We start from the raw sequence: 15,248 nt of genomic DNA, 5'->3' as shown, positions 1-15,248 counted from the left end.
TATACCAATATTGTGTTAGTTTGGTTGCAGCCCATTTCTGGTATCCCATGTGATATTACTGGAATATTGTTAAAAGCGGCATACACTCCCTCACTCAATCACCAATCAGTACATCAATTATTTTGCACATTTAAGATTGTTATAGTGTTACACTTTGCTGCAGCTGATTGCTATGGCCAAATGTTTTTAAGTTATGAGAAAGTTTGAACAGTTTACAATTGAGGTTTCCTGCTGCCCTCCTTCTTCAGTTTCAGAAACATTTTCTTGATGACATTTAACAGTCAAACTGCAACAAACAACACTTTTAACAAGTCAAGTGTGTGGTGTATGCCTCTGTTGATGAAGTTTGTGTCAGCGCATCAACAATGTTGACTGGATTGTAGTTGCTGTAAATATAGTTTGTACTCTGCTGCAGAAAATATTGTATGACCTCCGCAGATGTTGGGAGACTTCAGTCCCTCCCATCACAGAGGAGTCCAAGGTGTCCATGTTGTAGCTGGCACTAGACATCAGTGTACAGATCTTCATCACTAGGTCTGTCAGAAACATGCAATCATATCTCCTGTTCCTTAACATATACTTAAGATAGCTTTGTACAGTGGTACCCTGGTCAAGTTTAGTTATCTTTGTACAATGGTACCCAGGTCAAGTTTAGTTATCTTTGTACAGTGGTACCCTGGTCAAGTTTAGTTATCTTTGTACAATGGTACCCTGGTCATGTTTAGTTATCTTTGTACAGTGGTACCCTGGTCAAGTTTAGTTATCTTTGTACAATGGTACCCAGGTCAAGTTTAGTTATCTTTGTACAATGGTACCCAGGTCAAGTTTAGTTATCTTTGTACAATGGTACCCTGGTCAAGTTTAGTTATCTTTGTACAGTGGTACCCTGGTCAAGTTTAGTTATCTTTGTACAGTGGTACCCTGGTCAAGTTTAGTTATCTTTGTACAATGGTACCCTGGTCATGTTTAGTTATCTTTGTACAGTGGTACCCTGGTCAAGTTTAGTTATCTTTGTACAATGGTACCCAGGTCAAGTTTAGTTATCTTTGTACAATGGTACCCTGGTCAAGTTTAGTTATCTTTGTAAAAGTCTTTGTATCAGACTCAGACTATTCTGGAAAATATGTGATGTCAAGAAGTTTGATATGGTCAAGGTTAAAACAAGCATGGGGTCATCATGCCATGAGCAGGGGTCTGTTACCATGCCAGCATTAGTTTAAAACACTGAGTGGATGTTGTTGTACTGCCAGATCAGCAAGATATACTACTCTAGTCATTAGAGTCTGATCTATTAAGCCAAGGTTTGAACAAACCTGGCTTTAGCAATGATCCACATTGTCTGGGTGAGATGACACATGATGAGCCAAGTAACACTGTAAACACCCAATGTTAGTTTCATTTTGCCCTTGTGATGAGGACGATGTTGCCAGATTCTGATCCAGAATTGCAAGTGATGACAACTTGTCATGCCAGTTTGGGAAGTATTCAGACACTCCATGAGTCACACTTTAATATGTACTCTGGGAAAGAAAATTTAACATCAACTGATAAAAACATACAGCTATGTTCTTAACTACCTTAGGGCTCAAGGATTTTTTGGTTGATGTCCTACGTGTTTCTTCCTGTTTAGGCATTTTGCAGGCACTGTGGTATTATAGTAATTGAAGTAGTTCACTAATCACATGAAAGACCTAGCCTCAATTCCCAATGTATGCAATCTGTGAAGCCCCTTTGTGACAGTGATATTGCCATAAACTGCATACAACTATTATCTAAGCATCACTCATATATCGTACCTACAAGCAGGAGTAGGCAGTCTTAAACATTACAAGATGCAGGACTTTTTGACATATGCGTGTCTCTTAGTTCTCAACATTCGTTGATTTTTGTTGCTATGAATATTTGATAATTCTGTTTCTATGGTACTTTGGGCACATGTGGCCATGTATCATGAGGGGTCAAAACACTGTCTTCTCCAGTCAGGATACACCTTAGGTTTGAATCCTAGTTTTATCTTTATTCTGACCTTACGTTTGTCAGCACCTTTATTCATCACTCTGGTTTCATAACTACCAATTTGCCTGCAAACAGCATCTCTTTGTTCCCTGAGGTAACTGAATGTCATGTAAGTGAAGTAAAGAGGAGTTAATAAACCATCCCCTGTTTAATGCTCATAATTGTCTTGTTCTTCTATTCTTTACCTCATGTTCCTTCAGTTCCTTCATGATGTGTATGTGAATGTATTTAAATATTATTTGCTACCTAATGAAATGCATGTCACCAATTATAACAGTACTTTGAGCAAATGCATTGATTGTGTCTGTAGCCCACAGTTGTGGACTAGTTGTTTTGATAAACTGGAATCGTTCTGCCCACACATTTGGCTGTTTACCATCCTTGAGTAGTCAGGTGACATAGACGTAGAATCTACATTGCAATCAATAACAGACTGAAGGCGAGTTAAAGAGACATAGATTCCATTGACAGATCTCTCTGGAAGTACTGGTCTCAACAAACTGAGTCTGTAATGCCATTCTCTACTTCACATGATTAGACACCAGGAGCCACAGCGACACACAAGCAGCTTGCAACCCTTGCCCCATTAAGTTTTCTTTGAAAAAATGTACAGTTTGCCCAATTTGATTCAGCTCTTGAGGAGACTGCAAATTAGGTTAAATGTGGTGATTTAGGAAGATAATTGTTCAAAACTAAGTCCGTTTTGTTCATATGTTTCTTATTTTGTTAATTTTATCATCACTAATGAGAAAAATAATAAATATTGCAGATAATTCCAGCACAACATTGGTTGATACTCAATTTCGATTGACTGAGAGCTCATAAAAAAACCTATGCTTAAATGGCAGTTTCAGGACCGCTGATTAAAGTGAACGATTCACCGTATATGAATGCAATCAATTTGTTGACCCTTTTCTTTGTAAACAAACATGTCTGCGATTTCTGCCTCAGCAGTATGTTTGAATGTTTTTGAAGTAAAAAGCGAATTTCTTGCCCCACAATCCCATTGAAGAACCTTTGAAGCAGGAAGGTTTGTCAAGAATGCAAAGGCGACAGTATTCCACAATACTTCAGACCCGGTCTAGATCTAGCCGGCTTGACATCTACAACACAGTGTTAACCTGTCTACTTCCGTTTGGCTCATAGTGCCCAGTCCTTCCAATTCCACTGTCCAAGTTTTCCATGTCAGGTCTCTTCCAAATTGGGAATAGCAGTGTGGTTATCAACAATTATTTCTGTGCATAAAGTTAGCAGCAGCTAAATTTAGTGAGTTCTTGGCTTGAATTGGGGAGAGTCTATTGTCATACAATACAAGGGAGAATAATGATTCTCTTAAGAAAAGTCTAATAATCACATTTGCTCACAGTATAAACAGTAATGTTTTTATATATGTGTGTGCTACTTGCCACAAATACAAACATACTGGTTCCTGAAATCAAGCATTTGTGTTGGTGGAAATGTCTAATTTTGTTCATTGCACGACCTGTCCCACAGCAGGATGATTCTAAGCCAATTCCATTTTACGCCTTGTGTTCTTCTGCAGTTCTATATCATTGATTTAAGACCGATAAATAGTAAATTTTTGGAAACAGTAATTAATCTTCAAAGTACTGGTGTATTTACATCTAAACATGAGGTCACAGTTACATGAATGATATATGGTTCAGAGGTACACAGTTGACTCTAATGTGTGAACATGAGGTTACAGTTGGATGACTGATATATGGTTCAGAGGGCACAGGTACACAGTTGACTTTAATGTGTGAACATGAGGTTACAGTTGCATGACCCTGATGTATGGTTCAGAGGGCACAGGTACACAGTTGACTCTAATATCCGAGCATGAAGTCACAGTTACAGGATGTAGCATTGTGGGTGAACAGGTACATTGTGTATTCATGAGGTCAAGGCTACAGAGAATCCATTGAAATCTGATGAGGTCAAAATATGCTTATTAAACACTGATATCTGATTTTTATGGCACAGTTAAATCGTGTAATCATGAGGTCACCAGTGTCGGGAATTGGAAAACAAATTTTGATTATTCTAGGACTTGTGGTGAACGATTATTAACTATCATAGAAATATCTACGTTTTTAATGTGATTGCTAATTTAAGAGTTTTTCTCCAGGTGTTTTCTAAGTAATGTTTTTTATAGCTAATACCATCACTGTTTATTTACGCAACCAATATTTTGAGTATGTCTCATTATGTTCACAATAGATGTAAAATTTATTTATAGTGAGTGAGTTCAGTTTTACAAGTCTGGACCAGACAATCCAGTGATCAACAACATGAGCATCGATCTGCGCAATTGGGAACCAATGACATGTGTCAACCAAGTCAGCGAGCCTGACCACCCAATCCCGTTAGTTGCCTCTTATGACAAGCATAGTCGCCTTTTATGGCAAGCACGGGTTGGTGAAGGCCTATTATTACCCATGTGGTACTTCGTAAAGGTGTTTCATAACCTTTGAGTGATACAATACAAGACACTATTATGCATGACAACTTCTTTAATTCTTTAAACACGACGTTTCAAGGCTAATTCTTGCCCCTTCGTCATCACCTTCGAGTGATTTGATTGGCTAGTGCGTGAACTTTGACATTACTGGTACTACTTTCACCACTCATTCCATTCATGATTTTTAATCAAATTTTCACACCTGAGAGCATGTAAAATGAAAACACTTTATGGAATTAGATAAAATTTTATTTCATTTAGTGTGGTTACTAGCATTATTTTCAATTCTATAATAACTCAAGTTTCTGTAATAAAAACAAAAATAAAACAATCTATAAAAATACGTAAACAAATACGTCTAGTAGGCCTCTCATGAGTGTAAACAAATACGGTGTCGCGGGTAAAAGTTATTGATTTCGTCAAAATTGACGGACAATCGGTTGGAAGAGTTCTGAATGTTATCGTGTATGTTGTCAGGACTGCACAGTAACACACAACATCAAAAGACGAGCGGCGCTCTTGCATCTCTATCACTGCCACTATCAGCCGCATCCATTCACGTGCTCCCGCACAAACATATTGTCACTGCCATGCCTCTCGTGGTAATCTTATGTAGGGGTCAGAAGCACTTCCTAGAATCTGAACACAATAATCTTGAAATCGTGTTCGTTCGAGGTTGTAGGTTGTAGGATTCAGATCCAATTTTCGGTGGAGTCTTCAACATAACCATCGAATCTCGACAAGTGGGAATTCTAAGCCGACATGAGAAGGCGTCACTGGCATCCTGTGCAAAGCGTCACCGAATTATTTACAGTAACTCGTCCTCCGATGAAGAACATTAAGTTAAACTATTTGAGACATACAGTTCCCTATTATTCACATTCATCTTTGCTGTTGAGTTTGCCGCTCCTAATTAAATGCTCTCTATAATCTTCTTCTTTGTGAACACTTATCAACATGACGACTAGCCCGACAGTGATGGCTGACGAACGTTCAGGCAAGATATAGGTCACCTAGTCAAGTTCAAAATATTTACACTTCGCAAGTGTTTTGATGAATTGTTTTTGAAAACAAGTCCTCAACTGAAAAGAATTACATTTTGATTACGACTTGATTCTGTCTTAATGTGTTTATTTTCTTGTGATTAGGCACCATATAGGCAATACATTGCCTCTACACAGCGTACATTTTCATGGAGTGAAGTGGTTGACATTCCTATCACCAATATGATGTATTAATCCAAGTTACATGGTTCTATATAGGAAAGCAAAATATTGCTTTATTTTAACGATATTTTCACTTTTGAGAATGTGGGTAATAAATAGGATACAAAACTCGTTCCCCTTTCATATCTAAAGCTAAAGCTCGTGACAAACCAAAATTATTTCACTCGGGACATAAACTTGATATGAAAGGGAAAGCTAGTTTAATATCCTATAATTCTATCTTGGGACCTTCACGGGTCAATTTGTTCATAGACAGGTAACAGTAGTATTTACCGTAGTGATGAATACAAACCTGAATACAATATGCATAGCTTTATGCAGTTTGTTCATGAATGTTTGTCAGATTGAATGGTCAGTTTACTTCAAGTGTGTTATAGTGAAATGACAAAATTCTGATTAATCAAAGATGTGTTTTTTTGCAATCAATAATCGTTTCTAATCCTTCTTTTGATGGATTTTCAATTATTTTCGATCATTGGAACACCAGTAGAGGTCACATCCTTGGGTTTATATTAAAGGAAGTATCATCACAAAAGCTTAGGTTCATTTTCAAGATTTGCCATGGTGTTTTGACTTCCTGTACACCGGAGGTATATAATGAGCTTTCCATCAGTGCTAGACAGTGACTATCTCAGTGTCAGGTGTGTCTCATTATCAGCTGTTTCAATGATAGCTGTTCTTGTCCAACATGTCACTGAATCCCATTATATGTTCCTCTACAAATAGGTCATGTGGAATAGAAACAGTAGGGAAAATTCATTTATAAACAGTTATTGTAGCTGAAAGTGAAAGACTCTGGATGTTTTCAAAACAGATACATAAGAATGATGCTATAGTTTCTGTTGTCAGCACAGGCAGAAGACTGACTCCATCCAAGATTTACATGACTCAGATCAAACAGATTTAACCTTGAAGCTATCTAAGATATCATGTGCTTTTTGTTTGAGTATCACATTAGTTATTGTGTGTATCACCTTCCTATTTTCTAACCTTTCCCTGCACGCGTCACATGACTTCCAGGTAACTTCTTTATTACAGTAGATAAAAATAAATTACAAAAACAGCAACAAATAAAGGAGCTTGTGGAATACATTGCTGAAAACTTGGATTCCTGTTCTCATATTATATTCGTGGGATAGATTATTGCTAATGGTATCAACTAGGGCTGGTCCAAATTTTCAACCCAGGTATCCCCCTTCCTTTTACCCAACCCTACCTGGATATCTATTATCTCAATTCCTGACATGAAATTTGTAAGAAAAGGCAATATACTCTTCAGCTCGGAAGCTAGAATTCCAGTTTTTCAAAATCTTAACCATGTATTCTCTTCCAATGATGTGACTGTATTATGTCTAAATACTCAAAGAAAATAAAGCCTTTTAATCATGAAAGAATAACATATACCATAATCTGTTGGCCACATGATCATAACTGGTCTGGGTATTTAGATGGGTACCTGGGTCCAACTCACTAACCACTTGTCCAGGGTATCTGGGTTACCCATCCAGGCTGTGGTATCTAAACCAGCTAAATGTGTCTCAAGAAGGGTAATACTTGCATGAATCCTTGATGATGCTGTCGCTATATTTGTGGAACTACTCATTGTGAAATCTGGCTCATGACATTCACCACTTGATGTAGAGCAGCTGTCATATAACCTGAATATAAGCAATTATTGAGTGTAGCAATTTAAACAACAAACAAATGAATTATGAGGTTCCTGTTTTATGTCAGGATTCATTATGTAGGTAGACATACTGAGGATTATAGGTAGACTAGAGTCATTTGTCCCTGTGTGTTTTGTGTAGAACAAAGATGATTGAACAGTCTGGATGTTTGAATCCTATCTGTTAGTGTGGAACATAATTTGTTGACAGTTTGGACATTATGTTCTGTCTTTTGGTGTAGAACATAGATGATTGAACAGTCTTGATGCTTGAATCCTGTCTGTTGGTGTAGAACATAGTTTATTGACAGTCTGGACCTTGGACCCTGTCAGTTGGTATAGAATATAGTTTATGGAACAGCCAGGACCTTGGACCTTGTTTGCTGGAGTAGAACATAGTTTATTGACTAGTCTGGACCTTGATACCTGTCTGTTGGTGTGCAGTAACAATGTTAGAACAGTCTTGATTCTTGAATCCCATCTCATGGTATAGATGATTGAGAAGTCTTAACCTTGAAATCATCTCTGTTGGTGTAGAACATAGATGATTGAGCAGTCTGGACTCTTGAATCAGCATGCAGCTGTAGAACAGGATGTATTAATAGAGATATTGATCACTCAATCTGTAACAAATGCACTACATTGTCTTTGCTGCCACAATAATTTCTGGTTCTCTGTTAGTATTACTCAAGAAAAGTTTCTGCAAAATATGATCCACCAATCAAATACATTTCTTGTTAAGATCTCTGTAGACTGACAATGTCCTTGTTTATTAATTTGACAATCTAAATATAGACATGACTCTACATACATGATTACTAGGTTTCTTTATTTACAAAGCATTACTGCTGAGTGGGCCATTTTTTGTTTAAGGTGGCCTTTCCTTGTTTGGCATCCTTTACACCTATCTGTGTCAGCAACACCTTTGGTGCCATTCTCACAGACATGATTTCATGGACAGGTGACAGTCCATTCTTACTGTCATGATTGATCCTGTCTTCCAGTATCGGGAATGTAAACATTGAAATAGTTATACATTCAAGTTTCATTATTTTATTAAGGTTTTAAGTAACTTTCAGCTTTATTTCATAAAATGCATCCTCTGATTAAATGAATGCATAAAGGTTTAGTATGATGAATATCTTCACCACTTCGGAAGTCAACAAGTTTGGTCTCACTACTGTAATCTTCTGAAGTACCCTAATTTCGTTAGTGTATGTTTTCAGAGTACGTGTATTGTGCAAAATATACATAAAATGTAAAAAAAAAATATACATAAAATGTAAAATTATAAAGATCGTGTAACCTCCTTAACAGTTGATAATAGGTATGATAAAGAAATATAGATGCAATAAATTCTGACAAATTCTTACTGTATCATTCTCTTCAACTGTCACCTAGTGAAAAAGAAATTTCATCATTGTGTTACAGTAGTAATGTGTAAAGTCTGATCTGTCTCCAAAAAAGACCAGTGATCAAATCAAGAAACCAGCACACAAAAATTAAATCAAGTAATTTATTTGCATCCAAACTGTTTATGACAAAATAATGTACACCACATGTACTCCAGTATCAGAAGGCTAAGGATTGTGTCCATAAACTGGATGACTGATATAAGCCTAAGAAAACAGGATTGCTCTCCAATAACATGTGACATGGTGGTGACTGTCATGTGGAAACATTTACCATCTGAACAAGTCGGAGGATTTGAACAGAGCAATACAATAGGCCTTAAGACCTGAGACACATTTAGTTTCAGTTCACAGGATCGACACATATACATCATTTCATTTTATGTCTTGATGTCAGTGAATTTACCAATTTCTCTTTACTAGTTATAAATGAAAGTGTCTGGCAGAATATCTTTGAAAATTAACCTGTTTTGTCATGCAAGTCTGTAGACAGAAAAGTGTTTCTTCTCAAGAATGGCCCAGAGTAGAAATTCCACTTACTGCGTGAATAAATTTTTCATTCAACCAGAGACATTGTGTAACACAATTTCAGTATTTTTTGTTATGGCTACCATTACAATAAGTTTCTTTGTTAAAATGCACAAATACAGTAAGTACTTTTCTCTTAACAAATGCTTAGAGGAAAAATAAATATGAGGGTTAAAAATAAGTGCTTTTACAAACAAGACTTAGTGTTGACTCATTAGTTGGAGAAAAAGATGAGGTGATAGGAACAGTGTTGTTTTTTCTTTCAACCTGGAGTGTACCAGTTTAACAAAAGGGAAAAAAGAGGCAAAAATTATTGATTATCGGAATTATATTTACCATGGGTTGGTCTCTTGTTCTCTGGCTTGGCCTCTTGGTTTGGTCTTCGGGGTAGCTGATTGTCTTCTTAGGATCTGCAGTGTTGGTCACTACTAGGGCATTTAGGCTGTTTTCATTTAATATGAAATGCTGCCATGTACATCTTAACAAAAGTAACATTTTTTCATTTGCCAATACAAAACCCAAAACCATAAAAGTACATTATCTGATTTCCCATTTTTGAAATAGGGTTAAAAGTAACCTACATATACAGCTGCCATGATGTTTTTACATGAGGTTCATAAATACCAAGTGCAGAACAGTCATTTTTATTCTATCTATTGTACAATGCCTTTAAGAGAGAAAGTGTGAGAGCGAGTCAACATTTTAATGCAGTTGCAAATCTGCTCAAGTCTTTGCTCCCTGAAAACTGCAATACCCTTTCAGAAGTAATTCTGTACATTATTATTTCTGATAGACTCAGAGTGCATATTGTTTCATCGTCATGACAGGTGTTATGCCTGTGACATCTAATGTCACCCGACATGTTGTACTTGTGCCAGCTAATATCACCACAGGTGTTGTACCTGTGCCAGCTAATGTCACCACATGTTGTGCCTATGTCAGCTGTTACCACAGATGTTGTGAGGTGTACCTGTGTCAACTAATGTCACCACAGGTGTTGTGCCTGTGCCAACTAATGTCACCACGTGTTGTGCCTATGCCAACTAAAGTGACCACAGGTGTTGTTCATATACCTGATAATGTGCCTGAGCTAGCTAATGTCACCACAGGTGTTCATGTGCCAACTGTAAGCATACGTGTTGTGATTGTCCTTACTCATGTCGTCACATTGCTGAATGCTGCAATATGTTGAACTAACAGACCTGCCTATGAGTTATCAAGAATGTTTACAGTCAAAAATAAGCGCTTTATGGTCAGTGCTTTAGTCTGAGCTTTCATGGTTTGACAACCTCACTTACCGTACAGAATATAAGGTCATTCAATAATGTTTTGTAGAAATATTGATCCACATGTAAGATAAATCTTCTCAATTTGATGAGACTGGAAGTGATGTTGAGATCGAATTTGTCAGGAATTTCCTGTTTTGGTATTTAGATAGGAAAGTAAATAATTGTATTAGCCAGATTAGCACTAAGTCCATTATGTCAGACATCATGTTTGTGGGATTGTCTACTCAGGTGCCAGTATTGGTCGCAGGATGATGTATTTCACCTGATATACGCACAAGCTGATCATCAGGACCAGTGTTGTTTGTGGAGATCACGCCAGACAGTACTCCACCACCATGTGTGTGCCTGTCTGCAGCACCAGAAAATCACACAGATCAATTACATTGATGACTCACCTGTCAAACGTGTCGATTTCTTTGATTTCCCAGGTGGTGGCTTTGATGCAGTGATATTATGTTTGAAGTATGTCACAGAGTAAATTTAAGTCGCACATAATTTTTGACAGGTAAGAAGGGTGATGTAAAGGTTAATTACTACAGACACAATCGGGTGTCTTGGCAATTACCTTTTCATGTTTCATGGGTGTACCTTGTGTCAGTTTTAGGCGTTTGTTTTGTTTTCTTTGAAAAAACATTAATAATGTCTTTGAAGGTTAGATGTTACTGTAAGAAGATTACAGTATCATTTATTCTTTTGCAGTTTTATTACATGTTGAGATTTTTGCTTTGCATTAGACCCACATGGCTACTCCAGATTATGTTCCTTGAACACTGTGATTCTGTGGAGATCTGGGGAAATCCTCCTTCACTCATGATTCAGTTGAGATTCTTTGTCATCATTCGCACCTTTGACTAATGTGATTCTGTGAAGATTACGGGTCAGTATTGGATAATTCTGGACATTGGAATCTGTGTAGATTCTGGGACAGTATTTAGATTCTTGTGGACTTGGGAATCTGTGGGGATTCTGGTGCAGTATTAAATCCTTGTGGACATATGAATATGTGGACAGTCAGGGCAGTATGACATCCGTATGGACATGGGAATCTCTGGAGATTCAGGGTAGCATTAGATCCTTCTAGACATAGGAATCCATGCCAGTTTTGGCAGTACTGGATCCTTTTCCTCAGAGGAACTTGTGGAGATTCTGTGTCAGTATTAGATTCTTCTGGATATAGGAATCCTTTTAGATTTGAGGATTGCCTTTAGCTCCAGTGGTCACAGTCATGTATGTCCCAATGTCTTTTGTTTGGGATAGCATTGACAGTCAGTTGTTTGTTTACCTGTTCATTCCCTCCACTTTTCCTGGATGGAGTTGACATATGACTGACAGGATAAAAGAAGTCATTCCTCCCTCTCCTCCTTATGCACAACCCATGAATCAGTGAAGTTATAAACTCCATGGTTGTCACATGTAAGGTACAGATACAGGATTTCATTACCCATAGAAACTATCAAATTTGTTTTTGAATTCAAAGAAGACACATTGATGATTCTCTGATAGATTCCTCATTGAACAGTATGCCATGTTTTCCATTACATACAGTTGATTGCAAGTCATTATAACATTTGTTTTTCAGATGATTTTTGTGTTCCTTCTAAGACAAATGATGCAACTATTGAAAGCTGTTAACTCCCCAGAGTTCATCACAATCTATGATAATGTGTACAGTAAATCATGGATAATTCAAATGCATGGCACTTACTGTATAACCCATTCATTAATTGCATAGAACTGGCTGTCATCAATAGCAGAAAATCAATAGCGCACAATTGTAAGCATGAATTATTTAATCATAGAAACAGATAAAACCAAAATTAATTACATAGATATTAAAGAAAGTTGTGCTATGTTATACATACTAGCTACAGTTAATCACCAAAGTGTAAAGGTCCCACATTCTGAGGTTATGTTATGGGCTGTTTATCCATAGTGATATTGTTCCAAGTATGTTGTCAATGTGTTGTGGTAGCCATAATCAAATGTTTTCTCTTAAAAAAAACAACAAAGTCAGAGAAATATGGTGTCACATTGTGTTCCATCACCAGAAAGTAAAAATTATGTTTTGTGCTTTGGTTCCTTGGTTTATGCTGAAGATTTCTTTCCTTGATGCAACTTACTTGGATGACATTCCAGAGATTTTGTGTTGTTTCAACTGTGACAAGTACTACATGACTCTAGGCTTGTTGTGCATCAGCTTCAGGAGGCTTGAGTTGGTTGATGTATGAATCATCAATCAGGACAGCTTCATGAAGAATAAAACACAGCGTCTGCTTCAGTCAGTGAAGGGATGGTAGTACAAGCCCAGATATGTTGAATGCTTCAGGCTGATAAGTGTACTCAGTCAGAACTTTGAAAAAATACACTGAATTAATGCAATATCAAGCTGACCTGTTTGGAATTGATATATTGGTACCAAGATAACACACTGGTAGCTTTAGGAGACCATATAAATTGATCCATTGAAGTCCCTTCCAGAGCCTCCATTCACAAAACATGAAGATGATCGTAAGTCACATAGATAAACTCAGTGCAGTGTTAAAGAATGGGAGTTAAGGTTAACCTTAGTACAGATTACTTTGAGAAAGGACCTCCTGGTCAAGTAACTTTCTAACTTCAGGAGATGGGTTAAGTTGACTCAGTGGTAACTTCAGGAGATGGGTTAAGTCAACCTATTGGTAACTTCAGGAGATGATTTGAGTCGACTCAGTGGTAAGTTCAGGAGATAGGTTGAATCAACCTAGTGATAACTTCAGGAGACGGGTTATGTCGCCCTAGTGATAACTTCAGGAGATGGGTTGAGTCGACTCAGTGGTAAGTTCAGTAGATGGGTTAAGTTGAACCAGTGATAACTTCCGGAGATGGGTTGAGTCGACTCAGTAGTAACTTCCGGAGATGGGTTGAACTGACCCAGTGGTATGTATAGGAACCTGTTGCATATGACCCAGTGGGGACTTCAGATAGAGTTGACTCATAGGTAGCCCAGGAGCATAATTCAGGCAGTGTTGAGATAGTTCAGTGGTTAATTCAGGAGACGCATTGAGGTGGTGTTTGTGTTGGCAATGGAAATGACAGACACCTTTAATTCTTTCTTAAATTTGATGAGGATAGTTAAACACTGATGTCTGAGGCTGTTCTGTCTGGTGGTAATAACATGTGGCTTCAGATTGGTGTCATGGAATAGACCTTAGGCAGACAGTTACAACCTTCACAATTAAACAACTGAGAAGGATATGAGTTACTTCTTTTCTGTTCAATTATTTTCATGACTAAATAAGTATCTGTCCATGCTTTTTATCCCCTGGTTTGATCAGCATGATCCATCTGTCCAAAGTCTGTTTTCTTTTTTGTCGATCTGTTGAATATTTCATTTTGATATTTTTATATGGAGTCAGTTGAGTGGCAACTGTAAAATGGTGCCTTTCGATGCTTAGGGATTTCGGATGTTTTTGTGTATTTTTTGTTTTTGTTTTCATGATAACAAGTTATACTTATGCTCAAAATGAGGATAGAGGTCATTTCTGGAGCAAAACACTATCACTTGGATTTTTAGATTTTAGGGCTTTTTTCACTTGTTGAACTTTCCTGAACCTAATTCCAAAACAGCTGAGTATTTTTATTCAGACTGGTTGTCCAGCCTGGTGATGAATTGTTAATCTTAAAACTTGTAGGGTGTGTGACCTGAACATGTTGTAGGTTACCCCAGGTGTGCGACCTGTACATGTTGTTGGGTACCTCAGGTGTTTGATCTGTACATGTTGTAGGATACCCAAGTTGTGCGACCTATACATGTTGTAAGGTACCTCAAGTGTGCAACCTATACATGTTACAGGGTACCCCAGGTGTGCAACCTGTACATGTTGTAGGGTACCCCAGAAGTGTGACCTGTATATGTTGTTGTGTACCACAGGTGTGTGACTTGTACATGTTGCAGTGTACCCCAAGTGTTTGGCCTGTACATGTTGTACGGTACCCCAGATGTTTGACCTGTACATGTTTTTGGGTATGACTTATACATGTTGCTTGGTATCCCAGGAGTTTGACTTGTACATGTTGCAGGGTACCCCAAGTCTTTGGCCTGTACATGTTGTAGGGTACCCCAGGTGTTTGACTTGTACATGTTGTAGGGTACATATTACATATGTGTTATTGACCTGTGCATGATGTAGTCTTCTTCTAAGTTAGTAACATGTGTTTCTTTTGTAGGCTACCCCGGGCGTTGTGACATGCCTGGACAACCAGATGCATGGCCTCGAGTCTGATGCCACAGTAACATTCAAGGAGGTCAAAGGGATGACCTCACTCAATGGTCAGCTTTTCCAGATCAAAGGTAAACTTCACCATGTGGAACAGAATAAGACTGTTCTTGTTGATTTGAAATAAGACTGTTCTTGTTGATTTCTCAAATTTGTGATGGCTTTTGGAATGATTCTCCTACATGCCTAAATTCTTGGAGTGCTGTTCAGATCAGCTTGGAAAGATGTTTTAATTGTTTGTTGAGTGGTGGAGTAGCCTAATGGTTGAAGCATTTGCATGTCACACTGAAGATTGGGTCAGATTCCCTATGTGGGTACAATGCGTGAAGCCCATTTCTGGTGTTTATTGCTGGGACAGTGCTAAAAGTGGCATAAAACCCATTCTCTTTCA

The 15,248-nt window shown here is 37.7% G+C and overlaps 1 protein-coding gene across 1 annotated transcript in view; it reads left to right on the top strand.

Annotated features, from left to right (window-relative positions):
- LOC137278100 (ubiquitin-like modifier-activating enzyme 6) overlaps positions 1 to 15,248 on the top strand; it is a 78,653-nt gene that overhangs the window by 28,983 nt on the left and 34,422 nt on the right. Inside the window, exon 9 of the mRNA XM_067810219.1 lies at positions 14,808 to 14,931. Coding sequence (XP_067666320.1) covers positions 14,808 to 14,931 — 124 coding nt within the window. The remainder of the gene's footprint in view (positions 1 to 14,807; positions 14,932 to 15,248) is intronic.

Source organism: Haliotis asinina, chromosome 3 (genome assembly GCF_037392515.1).
Source record: "Haliotis asinina isolate JCU_RB_2024 chromosome 3, JCU_Hal_asi_v2, whole genome shotgun sequence".
Classification (NCBI taxonomy): domain Eukaryota; kingdom Metazoa; phylum Mollusca; class Gastropoda; order Lepetellida; family Haliotidae; genus Haliotis; species Haliotis asinina.
Note: the sequence above shows the minus strand (reverse complement) of the source record. Positions and strands in the feature narration are given on the sequence as shown.